General features: G+C 33.3%; 2 protein-coding genes across 2 annotated transcripts; both read left to right on the top strand.

Annotated features, from left to right (window-relative positions):
• Positions 1–2,591: 2,591 nt before the first annotated feature.
• Positions 2,592–14,759, top strand: LOC148621587 (uncharacterized). The gene is made up of 3 exons (XM_088576120.1): positions 2,592–2,709; positions 10,934–12,485; positions 13,974–14,759. The coding sequence occupies exons 2-3, from the start codon at positions 10,947–10,949 to the stop codon at positions 14,370–14,372; spliced, it is 1,938 nt and encodes a 645-aa protein (XP_088432246.1). The 5' UTR covers positions 2,592–2,709; positions 10,934–10,946; the 3' UTR covers positions 14,373–14,759.
• A 7,539-nt stretch (positions 14,760–22,298) lies between these two features.
• On the top strand, positions 22,299–24,737 carry LOC148621586 (uncharacterized). Its single transcript, XM_088576121.1, has 2 exons — positions 22,299–22,554; positions 23,304–24,737. The coding sequence occupies exons 1-2, from the start codon at positions 22,537–22,539 to the stop codon at positions 23,688–23,690; spliced, it is 405 nt and encodes a 134-aa protein (XP_088432247.1). The 5' UTR covers positions 22,299–22,536; the 3' UTR covers positions 23,691–24,737.
• Positions 24,738–24,807: the final 70 nt, after the last annotated feature.

The following is a 24,807-nucleotide window of genomic DNA, read 5'->3' as shown; positions in this document are numbered from 1 at the left end:
TTATATGACTGCTATCTATGAAATGAAGTGATTTCATAGATCCACGATTTTCACCTGTACTGATTTAAATTAACATTTCCTTCTGTCAAGCCCTGTCGCATTCAATTAAGTGTGAATCCTCTATTGGGAGGAAAAAAACTCCTAGCTTTTTTTCATTTTGAGATGTATTTCTTACTAAGCATGTTTGTAGCAATTGACATATGTTTTAAAAGAGAAGACCATGTTATTGTGCAGGTCATAAATATCGAAACATGTCTTATAAAAGTTAATGAAAATTAAATTGATACAAAATTATTTCCTTTTCTTAACTAATTAATCGCGATTTCAAATTAGGCAATTTGAATTCACCGTGTCTATGGGCGCCACCATGATCGGTTGAGTTGTGACGTCACGAAGTCGGTTTGTAAAGTGAAAGTAAATAGGAAATTGATGACGATGTCCGAAGAAATCTCAAATTTGGGACTTTCCCCTTATAATTTCAACCCAAAATTAACTGAGGAAGATATTGAGGCACAACATGTAAGCAAATGTCAGACGACATTGACGAACAACGGGATTTGCCGCCAGAAGACTAGTATGTCATAGGAAATCTACTTCCAAAGAATGTTCGTGTTACCGATCAAAAACTTTTAGAATATTCTCTTTTATCATTCCTGCAATCGTAAGCTTGACAAGACAACATATTTGGGTGATTAGATAAACAGGATCGTAGAAATATTTACGGAATATTCTTTGTTTATTTATTATTTGCAGTACTTGTATCAGTACCAAACCGACTTAGTGACGTCAAGAGCCAATCGGAAGCTATCGGTAAAAATCGATAAAGTCTGCTCATGACCTTCCTTCAGAAAGGAGAGCTCTGCGAGATGGCTATTTACATATATTTCAAAATTTTCGAACTTTGCATAGCCTTGAGCATTTTATAAAAGCGCATTTTGCATTAAAGATTATTTATTTTTGTTTATATGGGTATGATTTATCATAAGAGCCAAACTTGATACAAAGGTGGTCTTTCCCTTTAAATATTCCGCTATACTTATACTTAAAAATTAATTTAAAGAAATTTGAATCTTTACTTATGTTGAGTATTTCCGAGTTTTAGAGAATACTGAAATAAAAGTAAGTTCTAAAAATATTTCTTCGATCTATCACAGATAAATCATTTCGTGTGTGTGTGTGTGTGTGTGTGTGTGGTCAAATTTTACTGAGTATTGAATGGGTTTTTAACGTAAATCTTATAAATTGCATGACATAAAAATAATATAAATATAGGCATGTGATATTAAATGTAATTCATGAACTTCATGAATAGCCCTCATTATTCAAATTTTCAAGGGTAATCAATATATATACCATATATGGTATGCAAGGGTTATTTGTTATAGTGTTTAACATTTTATATAAAAACATTTGTCCGTCGCATTAGAGCAGCTCGCCTGATCACTTCAACCTGGTAATTTCATATATAAACATCTGGTGACGTCAAATGTACAATATCCAATTTTTACTCCAGTTCCGACAACTATGAATATTTCCGGAAGAAAAACTCAAATGCTAAATTAATTTATCTTAATATGCAATATTTTTTTGTAAAAAGCGTTCTTCATGTTGTTAAAAAAAATAAATACTGCACAAAACCTATCCGTGCTTTGAATTATAGTGTTTGTTACATTATCAAATATATCAAAGATTAAGTCGATAAAGGTTCAACGGTATTGAAGGTTGATACAGACATGTTTACTTCTCGGATCCACTTCTATATAATATTTTTCAGAATCCAACCTTTTATAAAAACTGTGTTTATGAACAAAATGAAAGCACTTGTGTTTGAATTCATTTTGTTAATGTATTAAAACTTTGTTTCTTTACCTTTAAAAGCGAAGAAAAAAACAATCACTGGAAATTTAGTATAGACTGTGTTGTTTAGTTATTCGAGATCATTTTGTGTTCTTTGATGTGGAGTTTTTCAAGAGGTCACGTTGGTATATCTGAAATTGCCTGGAAGTGGATAACAACAAGGATTCTTTTCTTTTGGGTGCATTTTGTAGCTCCGCCGTAACAGTTTGTTACATTATTTTCAATATATTTCAAACGTTTTCGTCATAAAATAAAGATTAAGAAAAGTTATAAGTTCCGTCTTAAATATTTGGTTCTTTATCTAATTATTATATACCCATTACGGACAGAACCAGCAATCACTTAATTTGGTCCCAATGAATGAGTTTCAAGGTGCTATATTTTTTATTCTGTTTTATATATCCGTTACTCTGTCCTCTAGATAAGAAGAAACAATATGTCTGATTTTGATAAAATTAGGCGAGGAGACAAAATGTATTAGAGAAAAAAGATTTAAGTCTAAAATAATGAATAGTACAACAACAAGGGTCAATTTTTGGGGTCGTTGGTTTTTTGATTGGGTTTGGAAATTTCTTGGCTGTTCTAATATGTTGATATTCAGTTGACTATATTTTTTAAATCAAACAGAATTACTTTTAACAATAAAATGGTATGAGTAAGAAAAAAGTCAATACAAACTCTATCATCCACTCTATTCAATAATGTTTAAAAAAAAATACTTTCGAACAGGTAAACCGGATTGAACAGGTAAACCGGATTTTCGTTAAGGTTATCAAAGTAACTCAAGCGTACATATATAAGCTGGTCATTATTGTTAAACGGGAGAACCGAGATCTACCACTTTTTAACCTGGTAAGAATCTATATAATCTTATTTTCTGTTTATACAAAGCTTGCATGGTAAAAACGTTCGATAAAGTTAGAGTATGGATATGCTAAGCATTTAAACATTTTGTTGCGAATTTTTTTCTATTTTGTATAGATCTAATTGAATTATCATATTGCTTATCAATGACTACAAAGCAAAATAGAACCTAGATAAATATTTAAAAAAAAAAAAGGAATTAAGGTTTCAGAAACCTAGCCTAGTCTTGTGTGAATAATTTTACACCTCCTCTTCTCTAGTTGATACGGTGTAAACATTGTTTGTCCTTGTTTTGTATCTACATGTGTTAGTCCTTCTATTCCTTTATGTTTAGTACGTTTTTCTACAATCACACAGTTTCCCTCGGTTAAAATCCAGCAATTAATGGAAAGTGACATTTTAGTTATAATCTATAGAACATTTCATAAAACTCCATGAGAGATTAGGAGGCATTGTGAACACAAATGAGTACCTCAGGCATCCAAGTAAATGTACTGCTCATGGAGCCCCAATAAAAGAAATAGTAGTCGCAAAATTGTATTCACTAGTAATCATTTTTGTAATTCTTCATATGAATCCATCGGGCAGTTTTTAAATATTTGCGACACAGTATTGGTATTCTAAAAGACGAAATCCAAAACACTCAGGTTAAAAACATAAAAATATAGCAGAACTACGGGAAGTTTTTGCCGAACATTTTCAGTAAGGTAAGAATGTTTGTCGCAAAATGGGAACAAGCCTATCATACTAGAAAAGGCATCGTCATAATAACTAGCTCATGATGTGTAGGCGTCTTTCACCTTTCTTCCGATATTTTACATAGATTATTATCTTTGACAACACCACTTTCTTGGATCTTACAAGAATATTTTAATCCAAATCTAAAAATTAACGTCATCTTAGTTGATGTCTTTATTTATTACAACTGACTTTTATGCAGGCTAATTAAGTATCATAAATTATAGCGTGGTTGTACTGAAAATGCTCGCCAAAAACTTCATGTAGTTCTGCTATATTTTTATGTTTTTGACCTGAGTGTTTTGGATTTCCTCTTTTAGAATACCAATATTGTGTCGCAAATATTTAAAACTGCCTGAAGGATTCATATGAAGAATTACAAAAATGGATCTTACAAGAATATTCTAAACCAAATCTAAAAATTAATGTCATTCTAGTTGATGTCTTTATTTATTACAACATACTTTATAGCAATTAAGCCTTACAAACACATGCATATGTAGATCATAATATTGTATATTGGTATTTTTGTTATTTTATTTTGTGAAATAATTAAGTGGATTTGTTGGTTTGCTGTCTTAATATTTTTTTTATGAAACGCCTTTTCATTTTATTTTTTTAATCACCTTTTTCTTTTTTTATTTGGTGAATATTATGAAAAATAAATGTGATGAGCAACATTCAAAATAAATATAATATGACAGCACTTTGTTAATAACCCATCTCAAAGTTTGCCTGTATCAAGTCAGGACAATTGTGGTGGTTTCCAACTTGAAGTGACCGGTTTTTCCATGATTTGGTCATTTGTTAAACAGTATTTCCTTTTGACTACTGCCTAGATTTTATCAGTTTGGTAATTTTGTTATTACCCTTCCTTTGACTCAAAGAAGCACATCCCAATTTTTATAAGTATATAACAATGAAGAAGCAAATTAAACTGTTCATTAACATATAACAAAGACTGAACAAAATTATAATGAAAACATGATTCCAGCAGAACAAAATTAAATGCAACTTTCAGGCTGAGTTCAGCAACACAATATTGTAAAGGTTTATCTACTATATATAATCAGTGAAGCATTAATACGTGTGATGATGCATCTCCAAAATAGATGCTGTTCTTACTGCAGTAGACAGACTGAAGATGGCTGTGACACAAGCATACATATACCTCATTGGTTTAACATGTTGAAGGGTTTTAAGAACAAATTGCAACAAGTTACTAAGCTTCAAGTTTATGCAAGTTAACTTTCAATTATTATGATGTTTAGATATTTCATTTTAATTATTAATTGGTTATGTTCCCAAATAAATAGTGTCAGTTTATTTATATTGAATTTGCAAATATGAAGATTATATGTGGATAATAACTTCAATAATGATAACTCCATTAGTGTCATTAAATACTATGCATATACACTCAAAATAATATCAAATTTAATTTCTGAACGCAATTATTGTAGGTTTATTATTAGTTCCCGCATTGTATGTGTAGTAATACATGAAAAATAATTGTATTTATTTTATTAGTATTTTTTTAAATATTGTTTATCAAACAAATCATAACTTGAAAATTATTCAAGTATTTTAAATTTGTAGCAAAAAACTGATAAATATTGATTTTATAATTATTTGGTCTTAATCATTGTTACAACAACTTATTAGTTTACAGTTTTGTTTTTACAACCGATAAATATAAAAAATTCCATTCCGTCTGAATACTTTTTTATACCTTTTTTTTATCTGTAATTCACAGATATGGCGAAATGGGAACACACCATATAATCATATATCATATTGATTAAATGAGTTAAATGTTTAGTTTTACGCTTTTATCTTTATAGATAAGGTATAAAACATTTTTTCTAGACATCTCTTATCAAATCATGTCGATCCTTGTTAACTGAAGTTGACAAATTTGATCTTTATTTGCTAACAATGACCTATAACGATAAATCACCATGATATTTTTGGTAAATTAACATTAACGTGCAGAAAAACGTGCATTTTATCTTTTATCACTATAAATGATTGGACCGGCCTGGTCTGAAATAACATTTGTTTCGATTTTAAATTCGTTGATGCTCATTCTCGTCACTCAAATTACTTTTTTAATAAGCAAGTATTTTCTTTGTAAAGGTATTTTTTAATATATCTTAGACTCAGTTATAAATACTGGTAGAATAAAATGATAGGTGTATGACATTTGTTAAGGATGTGTTCACAACAATGAATACAATGAACTGACTTTTCTCCTTTTTCATAAGCATGTAATAAGTGAATACAATCTCATACCCCATTACTAATATTTAGGTATGTTGACGATTAAATTTTCATGTAAATGAGTAGGTGCAGGCAAGTATATTATCGCACGACAGTCATTTTGTACTGTTTGTATGATTTTTCTACTCGACGTTAACTCGCCTTGTTACTGATTTAACAAGCGATGCACGAGTCAGAGTTGTTGTTAGTTTGTGGTGTTTGTCGAAGTTTCAAACGAGAGGAAAATTGTGTACGAAATAAAGCCAAGGACAGTACATAGGGACGAGTTGCAAAGTCAATAGAACTATAGGTCCTGACAAAAAAGCATAATAAAATTCATTAAAGACAAAGCTGAATACTGGAGTTCCGAAAGGGTACACACTTCCTGTTTCTTACACATATGCGCCGTACTACCTACATGTTGCGAGAGAAAAAAGAATATCTTTGCCAGTTGGTGGTTGTTGATCAAACATAAACGATCAATTCGTCTTGGATTAGTAGATTTTTTGTTGAGCATAGGAAACCAAACAGCCTATCGTTGTTCAAGAAGTTTGTTTAAAATGCTTCTGAACCCTTCGTAGAAACTTTAAGTAGTGAAGGTAATTTCTTGCATAATGTATAAATTGTAAAACAAAATCTCCAATTCGCTGGATAAACTGAAATACTAGTAATTGACAGTTTGCAACGGAGTTGCAGTTGTCAGAGAATAGCTTTCCTGTTTTATTTTCATTCGAGATGGAAGTCAAGATAAGAGGAAGAATTTGATGTTTTTTGTAATACCAATAATTCTATGTCTTGTCGATAATTGAGACGAAGAGAGTTTTCAAATCTAAGCTTATATCTTATGTTGTTGTAAGGGATCAAGAAGGATTTTTTTTCAGATATCAGAAGCGAATTCGAATTAAAGCACTGAGCCATCTTGCATTTTGACTTTCCTATTACAAAGAGAAAGATTGCTAAATCAAAATTTCATAAAATTTACTTTCCTGTATCTTGTTACTAGTACTTCTAGTAGGCAAATATGATGGTACATTTGAAGTTAACGTCAATTTCACAGCTCTCAATGAGATATCAAGCAGCTTAGAATAAATGTTAATACATTTGCATACCCAGCAATGAAATGCTCATCTCTGTATGGATATTTATAAATGTAGATGTTCGATACATTGACGGTTGAAATTGTCTACGCTTTTGTCTTTTGGAAGCGTTGAAGGTGGATATGTGAGATTGCCCTGTGTAGCCTAAACGACGACAAACCATCTTTCGGTGTAAATCTTTTTGAAAGGTGACTTTAGATCCGAGTTGTAGGAAAGCTCCAAAAGTGTTTTCCTAGAGTCGTAACAATGTATAAACTACAGCACAGTCTTGATAGAATTTTTATATTTAGTATAACATAACACTGTCATCAGAGAATTGAGTCGCATACTCCTGTTCGTCAACTAGAAAATTTCACGCTCATGATATAAGAATTATATTCTAAAGACAATACCCGTTTACGTACGCATTTTGCCAAGCGAACTTTCAGATAAACATTACAAAAATGTTATACCATTATTTTTTAGATGATGTGTTCAACAGGGTATAATGTGCGCTAAAGGATTGATAAATACAACGAAATAACATTTTAATAAATAATTATATGTTTGTTTATACATTCATGTCTATTCAGGTTCTCCTTTATTACTGGAGTCATAAACCTTGTTATTACATGAGAAGCCTGATCAAAACAAATTGCTTCCTGTTTTCAGCGAAATCAAGGGGAGACGGAGATTCAAGCGGAAATCAGATTAATATATATATACTAAGGGTAAAGACTACACAGGGAAAATAAACACACACAACAAAGAACGTGAAATAACTAAATTAACATGTACAAAGAAACAAAAGTAAATTAAGATTTACGTTTCCACGAAACGTGTAGAAGTCGCCTCCCGTTTCCTGATCTGTTTTTTGAAAAAAACATATCGTCAATTGAACTGCTTATGATTAATCGAGGCAGTGTAAAGAACATGTATATCAAATTTCAACGAAACCGAAAAACTTTTCGACCGTGGTGGCCGCCATTTTCAAAATACCGGTCGATACATAGCTCAAATTGTCGATTGAGCCGATAATTATTAATCGGGGCGGCTCAAAGAACCTAGATATCAATTTTCATCGAAATCCGACGAATTTGAATTTTCGACCGCGTTGGCCGCCATTTTGAAAATGGCGGTCGAGACAAACGCGCTTTTTTACGGGTTTTTGTTAGGTCTATTGAGCTTAATATATATACCAAGTTTGGTCAAATTCTGATCAGCAGTTTTTGAGATATTTGATGTTCCAATTTCCGGTGTAAAAGAATGGGTACCTGTAGTCCGGCGGCCATTTTGAAAAAAATGGCGGCAGCTGGAAATTTTTTTTTTTAGGAAGTTCTGCATCCTTCGAAGAGTAGTTCTAACTTCTTGAAAAGTTTCATCCGAATCGGACCAGCCACTTTGGAGAAAAAGGGCGAACACTTTCAACAAATTTTATGACAGGAGAATTAAAATAATAATAACAAGTTTTAAGTTGTGCTTGCAAGCAAGTCACATACAAGCCCCCGCAAATGATCACTGAATCCAAAAATTTAAATTTAGTGTACAATTTCAAACCTATATACCACGTTTCATAAAATGTGAATGAAATTTACACTGTTTTCCAGTGGAGCAAATTATTTTAGATGGCGGTCATTTTGAATGGCAGCCATCTACAATAATCCAAAATATGATACTTATTCACACTTAGATGGTTTCATATATCCTTTAAGTTTGGTGAAGATATCTCAAATAATGTTTCTTACAAAAAGGAAAAACATTTCAAAAATCACAAAAATCAACCAAATTTTTCATTTTGTTCGTTACCATGGCAACACATGAAATATCAGTTTGCTTCTTTGGGATGATATAATAGAGATCATCTAACACTACCACAACACCAATATTCAAGTTGATACCTACTTAGATTTAAGAGATATCACTATGTCCTATGTTATGCCCTATACCTCTTTTCGACCGAAGCACCCCTCCTTTTATTCTGTTAATTTATTTATTTTTTTATTTTTTTATTTTTTGTGTGAAGTGATGATCTATAAGTTAACATTCCCAAAATGTTGAATTAAGTATACAATTTACAGCCTAAATATCAAGCTACATAAAATTCTAATGCCATTTACACAATTTTCCAAGGGGGCACCTTATTTTGGATGGCAGCCATTTTGAAGTGGTAGCTATCTAAAATAATCCGAAATATGCATTCAATCACATTAAGATTGTTTTATATAGCCCTGACGTTTGGAAAAGATATCTCAAGTCATTCTTCCTACATAAAAAAAATTCTAAAAGATCACAAAAAAACGGCAACATTTATCGTGTTTTTATTACCATGGCAACACAAAATATATCGATTCACTATTTTGCATAATATTGTAGAGCATATCCAACTCTACCACCACACCACTTTTCAAGTTCCTGGCCACCTAGGTTTCCTAGATATCGCAATGTCCTAAATTATAACCTATCCCTTTTTTGCCAAAGCCCCCCTCCTTTTTTTATGGCATGCACATCTGTGGGGCAAGGCCTAACTTCTGAGAAAGTTTCGTATGTTTCCCTCCAGAAGTTTCCGAGAAAACGTGCGGACAAGTTCATCAGTAAAAAAACGTACAAAAACAATAAGTCCCTGACACTTCGTGTTCGGGGACTCAATAGTAACTAGAATTGCCATTGCGAGCAATAGCGAATGTCGCCCCGGCAACCGTTGAAGTTCCCAATTTTAATATTTTATTGTTATGCCTATTCAACTTCTTTTACATATCTATTTTCAAATTTGTACTTTTTTATGTTGTTGAGATAATGCAATATCCCAGATTGTGACCTAAGGCAGCCATTTTGAAAATGGCGACTTTTCGTCAGAATTTTTGCTTAAATTCCGAGGTATGACTGATACGCATTATATTACTGAGTTTCATTATTTTGTTCGATGAATAAAAACTTCTGACCATGTGAAATAAGTGGATTTTGACATTCATGAAATTTTCAGTTTTTGTTGCCATGGCAACTGACAACATATCGATTCACTTTTTTTATTTATTTTATCAGGCTCTTTATACTGTATCACCATACAAAATTACAAGTTTCTAGCCACCTAGGTCTCCGAGATATTGCAATGTTCTAGATCATGAACTTTGGTAGCCATTTTGAAAATGGCGGGATATCGGCGAAAAATTTTTATGCGAATTTCGAGATATAAATGAGACGCAGCATACAACAAAGTTTCATTAAAATTGCTTAATGAATAAAAAAAAAGTTATAGATGTGAGAAAAAAGTGGATTTTGGTATCCATGAAATTTTCACATTTATCGTTGCCATAGTAACCGACAACATATCGATTCACTTTTTTTTTGCTTAATTTTATCAGGCACATTGAGTTCTACCACCACGCCAAATCTCAAATTTCTAGCCACTTAGGTTTCCTAAATATTGCAATGTCCTAGATTATGAACTGTTCACGTTTCCATGGAAACAGTAGCCATTTTTTCACCAAAAGATCAGGTGCACCCCTTCTCAATACCATCTACCTACATACCAAGAAGAAGAAACAGTACAATAGTAAATGTCGCCCAGACATTCGTCTGGGGCGACATAATAAGAAACACAGTAAAAACAATAAGTCTTCGCCACTTCGTGGTCGGCGACTTAAATAGCTGTCTTAGTAAGAATCATGCAAAATCTGAAAAATGTGATACACCCCAAAAAAAGTCTACATATTTTTATTTTTGTAATTAAATTGTTTTATGGGTCTGTACTATGAAATGTGTAATTATTCATTCAAATCTGCCTGCTCTTAGGGGATAATCAACATTGAAAATTCAATAGATTCTATTGTATTTGAGTTTTATATACAGAATTATCTCCCTTAATTTTGAAATCTACAGTGCATTCTATATATATATTCTCCTAACAACACGGGTTATATGAAAAATTGAATGTTTATTCCTGTTTACTATGGCAATTCAAACAAAATATCAAAAATAAAAATATGTAGGTTTTTAATCAATGAATCACATTTTGCATGATTCTTAGCTGGAGTGCTACTTAATAAGTCTATCGATTTTAGCATTTGTCGACTAGATCGGGACACTTTTATCTTGAACAAATAGTATGATGTATGATTCATAATTTCGTGTGTTTTCAGTCTTTCTGTAGAAATGGAGGCTTATTTAAGACAAGATATACAACCAATTTTAGACGAGTTGCCTTCTGAGAGCGTTGATCACGAACACGATGAGGAGGAAACATTCGCTCATATTTTCACACAGGATATGCCGAATATCAATTTAGTTTTTGGGGATGATATCAAACAAATACAGGAAGACATTCAACTGGTTATAAAGTCGAATGAAAACGACACCGAAATAAATGTAACAACAGAAAGTCAGCCATCAGAGGGATCCCCAACCTGTTTTTCGTGTGCAAAGAAATGTAAGTTCAAGTCCGGTCATGATATTAAGAAAGGTACACATTTGGTTTATGGCCATTACTTACCAGTTACCAAAGGAAATGAGATGCTAGACAAAATTATCAAGAAACTTTCTACAAAATTTGGACTAGAGCAACCATTTTTTTATGACCATCATGCCATTGTAACAGATGTCATAGAGACTAGTGATAAGACTGCAACAATCAAAGTCGTTGAGTTTCAATCTCTTGGATCATTTACATTCAAAGTATTAGAAAGTAAAGAACCAAAAACCATTAACATAGAAACTGACACAAACGTGTTTTATAAAGATTACAATGAATTACCCTACACAGATGACGAAATTGTGGAAAGAGCGAGAGGAAAAGTAGGCGAAAGTGCTTATAATTTGATTTTTAACAATTGTGAACACATTGCCGTTTGGTGTGTATCTGGGGAAAGAGAAAGCTTCCAAGCAGCAGATGCTGTAGACGGAGCCGGAAGAAAAGTTTTGTCGTGGATTGGAACAGTTGTTGGAAAGATTGTAAACTTTTTTTCCACCACCGATGAAATCATACTTGGCTCAAATGTCGCGAAATATACGGCCTTTGCTATTCCGTTTTTCTTTCTTGCGGGTGGCTTTTTTCTAATTGAATTTCTCTTTACTGTTACGAGGTTTATAAAACTAAAACACCACCTAAAGAAAGGAATGATTTGCCTAAATTGTTACAACCGCAGAAAAAATTACCTCGTGACAAAAATTATATGTTCTGTGATCGCAAGCCTTGGTTTGTTCTTTTTACCGCCTATGAGCGGCTTAACCACTACAATAGCTTCGATAGCTGTTGGAATCGCTGCTACTTTCATTCTTCCTAGCTTGCTGTCATTCATATATCGGAAAATTAAAACTCTCTTACATCCCTTGTATGAAATTCCAAAAATGATCATCACTAAAACTAACCATATCAATCCTGGGGATATAATAAACATTCCAGACAACCATGACGTCGTCGTTAAATCTGTAACAAAAGTCTCGAGAAAAAATCCAAGTAAATTTGTTAATTTACAAATTGTTCACTTCCAATGCTGTGGTGTTTTGTCAACTAGGACAGTTGAGAAAGAATTGTTCACTTTTGAACTCGAGAAAGATTTGCTTGAAGTTTTTGATTTTGATGTTAAAGATGTCTACGAGAATGGTGAAGTAGTTGAAAAAGCTCTAGCCAAAATTGGAGAAAAAGGATTCAATACATTTTGGAATAGATCGAGTCATATGTCAAAGTTTTGCAAGGTAAAGTACTACTGTTATAATTTGTAATGCTTGAAGAAAAGTGGTTATTTATTTTCAACAGGCAATGTGTGGCGCATAACAAATTTTGTTTGTTTTTTTTTATTTCATTTTCATATCTCAAATGCATCCTTTCTCGAACTTGAACGTTATTTTTATTGACTACAACGATTAAAGAGAAATAAATTGAATAAAAAGCATTACATTCATTGAAAAGGGATAAAACTCCTCATTTTGTGCCAAGTTTGGTTGCTTTGTGGGGATTATTTAAAACATTTTCTTAGCCGTTCAATGTCGATCAAGCATTTTTGACATACATATATTTTGTATACTATAAAAGTTACATTGAACAAAAACTTTTGTTGTGCCACCAATATCATATGATTTGCCTAACTTTTACATGAACAGCGTCTTAACATCATACTATGGTACGGTGGAGAAATCAAAGCAAATTATCTTGAAATCACATTTATTGTTGTTTTAATTTATCAAAATTCATCTTATGTTTGTCAAGTGTTATAGTTAAAAAAAATAGTCGATTCCCTTGGAAAAAAACTGGTCCAGTCTCGATACGTTTAATGTGGTCGATCTAGCGCTTATTTCGCGAAAAAAAAGCCAAGCACTTCCAAAACACTCTAAGGAAGGTATTTTCGAAATGCTTGATATTTCAAGCAATGATAGTTTTCCAATGAGTGTGGACACATTTTCAACAAACTAGTGACATTCAACTGAGAACAATTGTCCTTCTACTATCCGTTCTGTACGAGGAGGGAGCTATAGCAGAAGGAAAGAGTGACAGGGTCGGGTCTTTTAATTTTACTTTTCGCTTCTACTAAACGTTAGCTGTGATAAGTCCTCGAATAGAATCGTGCTCTTGAAAAGGGATATTTAATTAATGGCCAAAGCTTTACTTAAAACGACAACTTTTCATTCAGTACATTTATAATACTTGTTGATTTCCCACACATCTGCGCTAAACATGGGTTCTTCTATCTAAAATATTTTTTTGTCCCTTTCAGAAAAGTTTTTGAGCAAGACACATGTTTGTTTCCTCAAAATTAAACTCATTAAACATCAGAAGTTCAACAGCCGCCGTCGTGAAATTGTCAGTCCAAACAGATATCATACGTCATAGTCATTTTTTTTTTTTCGGTCAATAAATTATTGTAGATTTGTATACCAATGCTAAACGCAGCACTATTGAGGAATTGATAGATATTTTACACAATAATTATTACAGTTTAAGTTTTTAAAAGCTCAGTAGGTTTTCATAGGAAACCATGAGACGCTTATCCTGTCGGAATACACCCCTGTTTTAGTCTTGTCATTATTTCTTATGTATGTTTCTATTTGTTTCTTTATGTTGTTTATCGATTTGATTTCGTCTACCTTCTTTTTGTCGCGTATTTTATCATGCATAACCATAATAAGAATTTGTTTTACTATGATTACATGTACCCGTGATATCATGTTCCCTTATTTTGACCATAGGTAAGGGATTACCGAAGCAAGTACTGGTGGAAATTAACAGACGTCAAAACACAAAAACGTGTAGTGAAAAGCAGAGATGACGTAAAACCCGGAGATATGGTAAACTTCCGGTACTTTGGCCTTCAACACGTGGGAATTGTCGTGGAATATTTGCCGCCATCTGATGAAGTCGAAATAGAATATGTTCATGTTAAAGACGGAATGGTGTGTTGTGAGAAAGAGAAGTTTGATTTGGACACAAGAAAAATATTGCATTTGTACTTTGATGAAAAGGATGAAAATGAAAAAATTCTACAGAAAGCTTTAAAACAGGAGGGTGAGAAAGTGTATCCCTGCAGACCCTTTAAATCAGCGAGATTCGTTTCAGAATGTGTGGCGCCACAAAAAAAATCGGAGTAATAATGCTTCACTCCCATAAAAAAAATGTCGAAATATTTATTTTATATATAAGACATCCTATGTAAAGGTATTTTGGCAAAAATTGATACCATTCAAGTTACAAAAACTAAATATAAGTTTGAAAGAAAAAAGTTTTCAAAGTCGTTGTTCCGGCGACCGAAAGACTACTCCATTTTCACATACGTCATCCTCTCGCAGTATCCAGACGATAACATAGTGATAAAGATTAAAGTTTCAGACTAAACATGCAGTCAAACAGTATACCCTTCGCCACTTCGCTGTATTTGGCATTGGTTCCATGTGCTTTATTTATAAATTTATAATCAGATTCACTTGTGATAAAAAAAACTGTTTATATCAGTATTATATAAAGTGTATATGTATATATATTGTTGTTGGCTCTTAATTAAAAATTAAAATGTAAAGAACTTTGTTTGCGGGGGTATTAACAATTTAACATAAAAACCAACAATGATACATAATTTGTATCCGATGCAATAAGATGGTTGTAGTCCGTTGTTAGGAAAGTTTTACATTTTTTTTAGATGTCGGAGTTTTCCAGCTCTTTTTTGAAGGTTCATTACTTTGAACCTGGTTGATCCAGTAAAACGTTTGCACTTATTTTGGTGCCCTTCGCTTTTGATTTTAGTTTTGGTCATATTTGTCTGCTATTTTTAAAACAAGATTTTGAAATCTTTAAACAAAAACTAAATGGAAATTTTCCATTTTGACGGAGTCGTCTGTTCCCTGCTCATTATGTAGGGTACTTCATATAGTACAAATTAGATTTCGCGGATCTGGACGTTCAACATTGATTCTGTTGCGTATAAATAGGGATAGTGATTAAGTGGGGATTTTGTTCTGACCAAATTTCACCCACTGCCTGATTCTAACAGAGACTTGTACTTTCTGGTATTATCTGCCGAGTTGCCTTGGATTGAAAAACAATGAATAGTTATCTCAAAATTACTGAATTGATAAATTCCTGGCAATAGTAAAAAATTAGTCAAATGGAAAGTCCGTATAACAAAAAGCAGTATCAGCGTAAAAACCGGAAGGTTTTAAACCACTACAATGGTCCTGACTTGGTACATCCATTTCAAAATGTTTCGTAGCGCGCTGTTATGAACTCGTGGATCGTAATATAAGAATTTAGAAACAGATCGGCTAGGAGAGGGGTACAATTAATGCACATTGGAATGCCGATACTTTGTTCAAAAGACGTCCCTCCAAAAGTGACAAAAATATTTTCGAGGAGAATCTCTAGCACACTGATCACCTGGTGCTTGGTGAAGCATCTTTTGTGTTTTTGTTTTGTAGTGGGTACATATGTAGAATCGTAGTCTAAAACAATAAATTTATAAGAATTTCCATTCTTGCAGTTAAATGCTTTGTTGGTGATCCTTCTACACGGGTTCAATTTACCGTGGGAAATGTGGTTAATATGTTGAAAAAGGCTATTGAAGTTTCGAAAGAATATAACACTATTTTAGCATTTAAAATTGCTTGAATTTAATATGTTTTGCTTTGTTACTAGTACAGAATAGTGTACAGTACACAAATAATTAAAAGAAATATGATAATTAAGCTGATACATGTACAAATAGCAAATAAATATTAATGAAGAATAAGGACATACATGTAAAAACATATTAAGTATTTGTTTAACACAACGTTTTCCTCGTTTCAAAACTTTTGTGACAAAGCATTTCACTATTTTCACATGAAAGTAGCCAAATGAATTTACTTTCTAAACCTAAATGTTCAAAATTTTTACAAAGCTTATGTGAAATATCTAAAAATGTTTTGCCTAAGTCCGTGATATAATGAAAATATATGAAATGTGTTCAAGACGGTTAAATGTCTTTGTAAATTTCAGTGATAAGACGAGCCTTGCAGTTATTGAAACCTGTTTCATAAGAACACATTAGAGTGTATATTCTGTATAGCAAATATTTGTTCCCTATCACGAAACCACGGAATTCCCTTTCAATGAGAATTCCTTTGTGTATATATTTATAACACAAGACAAAATATAGTACAAAACATAAGAGCTACAAACTACTGGTATGTATATAAAGGTCTGATACAAATGTTCTGTTGGAAGTGGCACCTGTCCGTCTCAGCCTGTGTCAACTGTTACATTTTATATTCCATTGACATAGATATGTTACATTTATATTTGATGTAAGAGATGTTATACTAAATATAAATTTTATCCTCATTAAACCCAAGCAATATTAACGTAAATTTATATTTAAAAAAACTGCTAATGCAACACTTATGACATACAAACAATACCATATTTTAAATGGACCAATAAATTGTGGTAAAATACTGGATATGAAGTAAATATAAGTTTGTTTGGTTATATTGTCGACGTGCATCATTTGTAACAAAAACATAAGATTGCTCCAAGTGCACTGTTATTTCAGTCCAATATTCAGTAAAGGCGTCAATCCATATATTTTTTTTTACTTTGTTAGATGTTTGAACATTCAATTGAACATCTCGGTGATGGATTTGACTTCCTATTTCAATTGTTTTGGTTCTGAAAACTCCTTGTATACAATTAAATTTTGGATGATGGTGTTCCTATTTATTTGATTCAAATACTGCTGGAGAGAGATTACGCCTTGAAGCACGTGTATACTAGTATTACATGATTGGTATTTTTTTTTAAATTGTTGAAAAACTTTTCAAGATACCCTCGGAATGCAGGATTTGAGGTTTGATATTTCCAAATTTTCTTGGGGGCATGCTCCCAAACCCCTTAGCAAATTCGGATCACTTCGTCATCCTTACCGGTGATCCTGTCGAGATTTTTTTTTGCCCCCCCCCCCTTTCTTACCTTACACTCTGGATCCGCCACTGAGATGTAATGGTTGAAGGTAAAATATGTATTGAAAATGAGGAGGGATAGATAGAAAAGTATACAAAAAAGGATATTGAGGAGTTGAAATGCACAAAAAATAACACACAATAGAAGAGATATATGTATATACACAATTTAAGCATCGACAAATTGCTTACTTTTTAAAAATGTAAGTTTGCACCTTTAACAACAAATTTGTATCTTGTTCTAAATTTAGAGCATCAGACCCTTTGATAAGAATGTCAATATCGATATGAAAATTCAAAGTATGTATAGTGTTACGTCGAATCACTGCATAATTGTTACTTGTTAATCGCATCTACCCAAAAGAACTTGAGATAAAGGATACTACAGACACTATGAAGTCAGCCTCATATCTTGACCTACACTTAGAAATCGATGGTAAAGGAAAACTATTGACCAAACTTTACGACAAACGTGATGACTTTTCATTCAGAATTGTCAACTTTCCTTTCATCTGTGGCAATATCCCTTCGGCTCCTGCGCATGGAGTGTTCATATCACAACTCATACGTTATGCCAGAGCTTGCCGAAACTACGCAGATTTTTTATATCGCGCTAGAACTCTAACAAATAGGCTTCTGGAACAAGGTTATGTTGCTACAAGTCATCAATCGTTATCAAGAACTCGTGGATCGTTATGGTGTATCCATCAGCACCATGAAAACTGATTTTTTTCAACGGGTCATAGTTTTCCTTCCCTCATTTGTCTACCCCGGACTTGACTTTTTATTAGCAACTCGGCGGATGTTTCTAGAAAAGCAGAGGACGCTTACCCTACCGGTGCTCATGGTCCATGCCCCCAGTTTTTAGTGAAGTCCGAGTTGCTCATTTGCTTTTGTTACTTTGTATGTGTGATTTTGGTTGCTTTGTGCTATTTGTTGTGTATGTCTGTTTTCCTAGTCTGGTCTTTGTCCCTGGATTACATTCTTTTGATTACCGCTATAACCTTGGTTCCCTTGATTACTCTTTCAAGTAAGGAGTGGGTGTTTGTTTTTCTCTGTCCGCAGATACAGTTCGGACTAGCCACCAGACCTCGCCTGTAAAGATGCTCATTGAGAGAGCTACTTGCCATGCACATTCGAGCGTGCAAGACCTGACCGAGTCTACTACCAATATCATAGTACATTGTTTTTTTTACGATCGTTCGAAACATTAATTCGCGTTTTTAATATATTCAAAGACCTAATGTCACGACTGGTCACCGGGAGGACATTCCACATTTTAAGAGTGGACGGCAGAAGATAATTGGATTATAATGACGTCCCAGTACGTAACTCCGTTAAGTTGTATTGTTGTCGGGTAAAATGGTCATGGATGTTAGCCCACGATTTTGGCACCAGGGTATTCAAATACTTGAGAGGTATCACCATTCACCATCCTATATATCATCACAAGTTCATGTTTTTCCTCCTATCGGAAAGATTTTCCCAACCGGTTTCGCGACAGTTCGTCCTGCGACGTTGATTTGGTACCACCTGTAACGATTCGCGTGGCTTCTACTTGGACTCCCTCGAACTTGTTAATCAAAAACCTTTATCCCACACAACGTGTCCGTATACAAAGATCGGTCTGATATATACATAAACGAAATATACATTTGTTGGTGTAAAACGATCAAAAACCAATTGCACACGTCAAAATAGAATATTTATTCTATTGTATACCTTTTTAATGATATAATTGACATGATCATGCCAAGAACCGTCGGTAGTAAGCCTCTTTGCCAAACACGGTCAAAGGCCTTGGAGATATCACAGAAAACAAAACGAATTTCCTTACTGTTGTCCACAGCTTGGCCGAATGAATTTGAAATTTCTAGTTGTTGGTTGATAGCTGAATCACCATGAGTAAATCCAGTTTGGTGTTGAGTAATAATTTTATTATCTCTCAAAAAATTGTGTTCGTCGACATTTTTGAGTACTTCTGAGTACACAATTAGTTTTTGGATTAAGATCTTCCTATATATTTTATTATGGTGATGCTGAAGAGAGGTAGCTCTTTGAAACACGTGTACAGCATATCAAAATTTGCAATTAAATTGATTGGTATCTTTGTATTTTGGTACTAGTACCTACATTTTCAGCATAGGTCACCAGGTTTTTGACTGCGCCTTATATCGATTTCAAAATGAATGGTTTGTTTTCGACTCAGCGTGGAACTCCCCCTTATAAAAATTTAACAGGGTAGGTAGTGGACAGTATTGACCATTCCGTATATATTAAAATATTTTTGAGGAAATAAATTGCATTTCTTTTTTATATTTTTATCTTCATATTTTGCATGATTTTGGAAAAGCATTATGTAGTATAATTTGAGATAGTATGGGTTGAACAAACTACTCGCCTATGATACTTACCTGTTAGCTTGAATTATCTTGTTATCAAAGTGCAAGTTCAAACTATCATCCAACGATTGAATAGGAATTAACTATACTTTGTATGTTATTTCATATGTGAATTCAGATTTAAGCAAGCCTTGCGGACTCGCTTTATAACTTGCCAAGGTAAAAATGCAACTCACATTTAATTCTAAGTATCTTTTTTTTTACTTTTAGTGATGTTTTCCTGTATATCTCGATTGGATCAGGGGAGAATGGTTTAGAAAGAGTTTTCCTATCACAGAAATGCGTCTTGTCCTTCTTTTTCGTTTCCTGATTTTTAAAAAAAAAAATTATTGTTTTATCTGTGTTATTAACGGTTATAGCAGGTTTAGTAGCCGTTTTTCTCAATCCGTCCGTCCATCACGTTTTGTGGGTACCTATTTTGTGTAATACATTGTATATCACTCAACACAAAGTATATACGTATTGAAGATGTGCACCTTCTTTGATTGAGAAATTTGATACATATTTTTCTTACATTTTTAGCATGTTGAACTGAGCATTTTTTGTCAATATATGTTGTCAATGGTACATACTTTGTGTAATCAGCAACTCAAAAAGTTTCACAATTGTTTTCTGACATTACTAGAATGTTGAAGTTATTCACCACTTTTTATTTCGGACAGGACCTACTTTGTGTAATCTGTAATTGCAAACAAGTAATAGCAATATTTTTCCAACTTTGCTCAGAGTTTATATATACCTTGAAAAAAGAGGGTTGCTGGTCAGCGGAACTATGGCATTAGATGCTTTTTTGTCATTGTTATCTGAAAAAGCAAATCATACTATATTCATGATGCAGTGATATAACAATATGAGTAATTCAGAACAAAGTAACGTGAATTAGATGAAGATCTTACATTTGAGCTTTTTCCCTGAGGCAACATGTGTTCGGCTACATCAATAAAACAGATCTGCGACCTTTGTCTAATAAAGATCAGCTATATAAGGAAGCTACCGTCCTTTATTCTTATCATTAGCAGTTTTGCATCTCATAAACCTAAAATAGATATTTCAAAAAAAAGATTTGCAAAATGTCAAAATCGCAATTAAAAATTATAAACTAAAGCCAGGATATGTTGAGCCCGAAAAATAAAGAATTTACAAACGTATATAAAAGCTGTTGCATGGCTCAACTACATATATGTTCTAACTCTAGATAGGAATCAGACTTGTTTTTGCCATTGGCTACCATTGCCTTCAACAAATTTTAAAGATACGTTTGAAGGTCATTTAACACCCAAAATGCAAGGGTAAATGGAAAAAAAAGTGAAAAGAACTATGGCTCAATATTTTGTACTCTGACCTTATAAGAAACTTTAGATATATCAAAATATTATGGTATTCTTGCAGACATGGAAGCTTTAGTGAGATCAGATCAACAATAAATTCTCCAAAATGAGAGAAACTGTAATGAACATATTGATGAGGCTAATATTTAGAACTTGTTTACGGATGATATGCCTGATATCCAGCTACTTTTCGGAGATGACGTCCATCAATTACAAGATGAAATCCAGCTATTTGGATCATCGAAAAATAACGAAACAGAGACTAGTCAGAGAGGACAAGTGGATGTCGAGTGTAAACCCCAATCATTTCCAACTTGTTTTTCGTGTGCCAAGGAATATAAATTTAAATCAGGCCATGATATAAAGAAAGGACAACATTTAGTGTACGGCAGATATATGCCGTGGACGAAAGGAAATGAGAAACTTAATGATGCCATTAAACACTTGTCTGATAATTTGGAATGCAGCAACCTTACATTTAAAAGCACCATGCAATCGTTACAGAAGTTTTAGAGACAAGTGAAAAAACAGCTAAAATCAGAATCGTTGAATTTCAATCTTTGGGATCATTCACAATAAAGGTCGTAGAAAGTCAGTATCCAATAACCATCGATTTAGAAACCGAAATAAATTTATTTTACAAAGATTACAATGAATTGCCTTACACGGCGGATGAAATTGTTAATCGAGCAAGGAGTAAAGTTGGTGAAAGTGCTTTTAATTTGATTTCTAACAATTGTGAGCATGTTGCTGTTTGGTGTGTGTCTTGGGAAAGAGAAAGCTTCCAAACTACAAATATTAAAGATGATGAAGGTGCTAGGACAGTCTTAAAATGGATTTGACAAGTTTTTGAGAGAATGGTTAACTTAAAGTTATTTAGTGCCACCGATGAAATCATACTGGGATTGAACGTTGCAAAGTTTGCAGCCTTTGCCACTCCGTATTTTGTTATTGCTTCAGGACTTTTTATGATAGAACTTTTCTTTACTATTGCAAGATTTATCAAACAGAAACATCAATTAGAGAAAGGAATGATATGCAAAAATTGCTATAACCGCAATAAGGTATATCTCGTATCCAAAATTGTATGCTCTGTTATACCAAGTGTAGCTCTGTATTTCATGCAAGCAATGGGTGGGGTTCATATTACATTAGCCTCCATTGCCATTGGGGTGGCAGCTACTTTTATCCTACCTGGATTGGTGGCATTCATCTATCGTAAAATAAAAACGTTTTTGAATCCCTTGTACCATATTCCAAAAATGATCACAACAAAAGCAAGTCACATTCAGCCTGGTGATATATTAAACATTCCAGATAACCACGATGTCATCGTTAAAAGTGTAAAACAAAGTCCCGAGGATAAAAGCAAGTGGCTTTGTTCACTTACAAATAGTTCATTTCCAATGCAGCAGAATCTTTGCCGCGAGGACAATTGAGAAAGAACAGATAACTTTTGAACTTGGTAAACATTTGCTTGAGGTGTTTGATTTTGATGCTAATGATGTCTACAAGGATGATGAAGTCGTTAAAAAAGCCCTAAACAATGTTGGAAAGAAAGGATTCAACACACTTTGGTACAGATCAAGTCACATGTCAAAGTCATGTAAGGTAAACTGTTACTCGTTCGAGTTCGAATCCCGCGGAGGGAACGACCAAAAATTTGCATCGCAAATTTGACAGTTCTAACATCGTTGGGAATTTTTCAGACTTTTCTATACGTTTACATATCTTCCCTGTATCAATTTGATCCGATGGAGCAGTGTAGCGAATAGAGTCGTCACATTCTGAGACGTTTATATATATATATATTATCCGACATTAATTCCAAACCCCTCCCCGCCCAAGGTAAAAAAAAACGGACGGTGCCTTTGTGTGTAACTGGTTTTACATATATCTATGGTTACTTTTTATTGCCCATGTGCATGGAATTCTCATCAGTATGATTTTCTAGAGCTTGCCCAAGACGTTTTGTTCCGTATAAAAATTAAATGTTTAAAACAGAATACATGTTTGTTGTCTCAAAGACAAGTCATTACTTCGAAGGTTTTACAGACCCTGCCCAAAATCTGTCATTTCATATATACCCCAGATACTATGGTTTCCTTTTCTATCGGACATGACATGAGTACTCCGAAAATCATAGATATCATTTCGGTATACATCCCAGATTTTAGTCCGAAATTCTTTTAGTTTTCATTGTGTAATTTCATTTTTTCTTTTTTTTTTTTTTTTTTTTTTTTCATTTTATTTGGTGATTTTGCCTCCCTTTTCATTGCTTCGTCTTCAATTGTAACGATATGTCGATTTTGTCGATTAACTGGTTCCCGTGATTTCATGTTCACTTATTTTGACTATAGGTAAAGGATTACGAAAACGAGTACTGGTGGAAGTCAACAGAAGTCAAAACGCAGAAACGGGAAGCGAAAAGCAGCGATAACGTAAAACCCGGAGATATAGTAAACTTCCGATACTTTGGTCTGGAACATGTTGGAGTCGTCGTTGAGAAATTGCCACCATCTGATGTAGTTGAGATAGAGTATGTACATGTTAAAGACGGAATGGTGTGTTGTGAGAAAGAGACCTTTGATTTGGACACAAGAAAGATTTTACATTTATATTTTGATGAAAAAGATATTCTACAGAAAGCTTTAGAACAAAGGGATCACAAAGTTTATCCCCTCAGACCTTATAAGTCAGCAAGATTCGTTTCAGAATGCGTGACTTCGGAGAAAAAAACGGAGTGATAATTTTTCACCCCAAAATTGTAAAAATGTTTAGTAAGAACTGGTAATTGAAAATTATATTGACCCATTGAGAACATGGTCGTAAATCCAACGCACCCTACATGATAAACATGTATACAGTCGGTACTTAAATAGGCTTCTTTTAAAGATATTTCTGAGAAAATTATCCCGGGAATATGTTTTTATGGTTATTAAATTTACATCCAAATTAAAAGGAAATACAACAAGAAATGAAGGGTATCCATTCGACAAGCATAAGTTGATGATCAGTATTGTATAGTGTTATTTGGGCGGGGGTCGTTTTGTTGTTGTTGCTGTGTTTTGCTTCGATTTGTTTCGGGTTTTTTTTTTTTTTTTTTTTTTGTAAGAAGTAGAGATCAAGAGTATCGAGACCAAGAGACTACGAAGTTGAGACCAACAAAAACGCCATCTAGACTGGAAACCAAAAAAAAATACTCAGAATTTTTCCATTGGAAAATTGTCTTTTGCTTTAATACAAGTCTATATAAGAATCAGCCAAAAATTAAAAAAAATAATTTCTATCATGCAAGTCAAAAACTAAACAATTAAATAACACTTTCCACTCATAATTACCCCCTGTGTTGATATTGTACATCATATTTTCTGTTCTCCCATTCTAAAGATTTGAATTCTTTAAATGATTGTTGTTGAAAAATTACTATTTCGGCAGAGTTATCGGTCCCTGAATTGTTTATTCTTCAGTAATTACTTATTATACCAGTAAAATAGGCCAGATTTGCACATTCAGATTTACTTCTAGTAGTATAAATAATTTTGAGTTAGCTCCCATGCCGGCTGATCGACGACTAGATGGTCAAGTGAATTATAAATGCAGTAAATCCGTAAAAAAACCGAGACAAAGCAACCTAACTTGTCTTATGTCTCCTAAACGAAAGTAGGCAGGAAATGTATATATGTATTCAATCGAATTTTCACAGAAATCCCGTTTCATCAGCTTCTTAAAAGGTCGTATTTGCTCGTTTTGGGGAGTTTTTGTTTTTGTTTTGTATGTTTTCTTTGGGGGGAGGTATTTGTTGTTTGTTTGTTTATTGTTGTCACTGCTTTTGTGGGTACACATGTGATGGTTGATAGTGTT

Source organism: Perna viridis, chromosome 3 (assembly GCF_037379345.1).
Source record: "Perna viridis isolate PV_CMFRI_1.1 ecotype Kerala chromosome 3, ASM3737934v1, whole genome shotgun sequence".
Classification (NCBI taxonomy): Eukaryota; Metazoa; Mollusca; class Bivalvia; order Mytilida; family Mytilidae; genus Perna; species Perna viridis.
The sequence above is the reverse complement of the archived record's forward strand: the minus strand, read 5'-3'. Positions and strand labels throughout refer to the sequence as shown.

What these genes read in the sequence shown, in the direction of transcription:
- LOC148621587 (XM_088576120.1), top strand. Translation starts at nt 10,947, where the DNA reads ATGGAGGCTTATTTAAGACAAGATATACAACCAATTTTAGACGAGTTG. An exon ending in ATATGTCAAAGTTTTGCAAG is followed by an intron (nt 12,486 to 13,973) that starts GTAAAGTACTAC and finishes TTTTGACCATAG; the next exon opens with GTAAGGGATTACCGAAGCAA.